The 2,032-nt window shown below is 51.1% G+C and overlaps 1 protein-coding gene across 1 annotated transcript in view; it reads left to right on the top strand.

Annotated features, from left to right (window-relative positions):
- Positions 1 to 1,948, top strand: part of LOC106012698 (adenylate cyclase, germination specific) — a 73,122-nt gene extending 71,174 nt beyond the window's left edge. Inside the window, exons 8-9 of the mRNA XM_035971590.1 lie at positions 37 to 1,352; positions 1,717 to 1,948. Coding sequence (XP_035827483.1) covers positions 37 to 1,352; positions 1,717 to 1,948 — 1,548 coding nt within the window. The remainder of the gene's footprint in view (positions 1 to 36; positions 1,353 to 1,716) is intronic.
- The last annotated feature ends 84 nt before the right edge of the window (positions 1,949 to 2,032 follow it).

A 2,032-nucleotide genomic window follows, 5' to 3' on the forward strand; every position in this document is an offset into this window, starting at 1 on the left:
CACACAAACTAAACTGTTTCACTCCCCACCCCCCAGGGCAAAGGTAAAATGGAGACCTTCTGGCTGACCGGCCGCACAGACATGGGCGAGAGCAACGACAGCATGACGTGTCTGTGGAGGCCGAAGAAGAAGAAAAAACCCGCCGATAACGCAGCAGCAGCACCTGCCAAGCCCCTCCCAACCGTCCCGGAGACGACCTCAGCATCCGAACCAGCCAATCAGGGTGAAGAAAAATCACAGTCAGCCAATCAGGACGTAGAAAATTCACTGTCAGCCAATCAGAACGGAGACAAATCACAATCAGCCAATCATGAGAGTGGTAAGGAAATAACGCTGGAGACAGTCAACGAAATAAATGAGACTGTGGCGGGGAAGAAAACGTCATCTCAGCCAATCGTTGAAGAGGGTAAGGCAGAAGAGAATGACGTCACCACAAAGAAAGACGCGTCAAAGAAGGATAGTTCAGACTCCGGCTTCAACGAAGACGCAAAAGACCCTCAACAAATTCCACAGAACTCTTCTGATCCCGCGCCTGTCAACGACACTAAAGCGAACGATGGTGTCGTGGGTGGAGCTACTGTGTGGGTGGAGAACGAGTTGACCAATCAGACGTCCGCAGTGCCGAGCTCACAGCCAATCGTAACGGTGGAGGAGTTGGAGAGAGAGCTGGACAATTCTCCGAATATGTTTGACAAAGACGAGGAACGAAACTCAGTAGACGAGGGAGGCGGGGACGTAGATGGGGAAAAGGAGGTCAAAGATGACGACAACGAGACAAAAGATACGGTCGCACACACAAAAGAAAACGTCACTAAACAACAAGCGAACAAGGGCGGCAACTCGAGCGGGAAAGGTCGCCCCCAAAATGACGTCATCAAGCGGGAAATCCCGTCCCGCCCCGCGCTCGTCCAGCCCTCCGCCAAAGACCCCCTCCCGCCCGTGGCGAAATCGGCACCCTACAGACCCCCGCCCCAACAGTCAAGCAACCTCCATCCCTCCGACCCCACACCATCTGCAAAAAGCAACACACCAAACCACCCGCACCACCACCAGCACCACAACTCTAGACTCACCACTCCACACGGCACCAACTATGCATCACCAACATCATTATCATTATCATTATCGTCCTCATCACCGCTTTCTAGAAGCCCACATAACCCAACATCACCTAGAACTACACCTTCCCCACGAATCTCCACCCACAAACCAGCAACAGTCGCCACCCGCTTCCTACCACTGGTGAAAAAACTGAAAAACGCCGCGGCTTTCTCGAGATCCATCACCTCCAAACTCCCAACCGCGACAGTCGACCCTTCCCAACCCCCACCCACTCCCCTCCGCCCCCACAGGTCAAAACAACCGCCCACCCTTTTTGAGACAGCCGAACAACAGAAGTCAACCCAACCACGTCCACACGGACAGATCACAAAATCAATACACACGGAATTCTACACCCATCAGCACCCACCCACCTCCCAAAATACCTCCAAACAATAACCCAGCAGAACGAAGCGACATCATTCATACTTCTTCCAGGGGATCAAACTCCAGACATTCCGTTACAAACATAACACCCGGTGACCAAAATAGATTGACTCTAGACAGATTGATTGATGATAAATCTCCTGCAATAAATAGACCAACCCAAACAAAATTTATTCCAAATAGATTTGCTCAAAAGAAACCAGCTCAAAATAGATCATCTCTTAACAGACCAGCTCAAAACAAATCTGCTTCCCTGCTTCATTCCTCCCGGAAAGACAGAGTGACCCCGAGTGGTCAGCGTGACCCGGATGTACTGACCATCCAGGGAGGAGACTGCAGGAGTCCCTCAGTGACCGGTGTGACGTCACGAGAGCAGACGATCCACACGATCAGTAGCTGTGTGCCCACCGGTGTGTTGTTGGAGTCCACGGACTCTGGGAGTAGTTTTACTAACATATAGTTTGTTGTCCTCAATTGTGTTTGGTGTCCTCTTGTTGTTGTTGTTGTTGTTGTTGTTGTTGTTGTTGTTGTTGTTGTTGTTGTT

Source organism: Aplysia californica, unplaced genomic scaffold (assembly GCF_000002075.1).
Source record: "Aplysia californica isolate F4 #8 unplaced genomic scaffold, AplCal3.0 scaffold00467, whole genome shotgun sequence".
Taxonomy (NCBI): Eukaryota; Metazoa; Mollusca; class Gastropoda; order Aplysiida; family Aplysiidae; genus Aplysia; species Aplysia californica.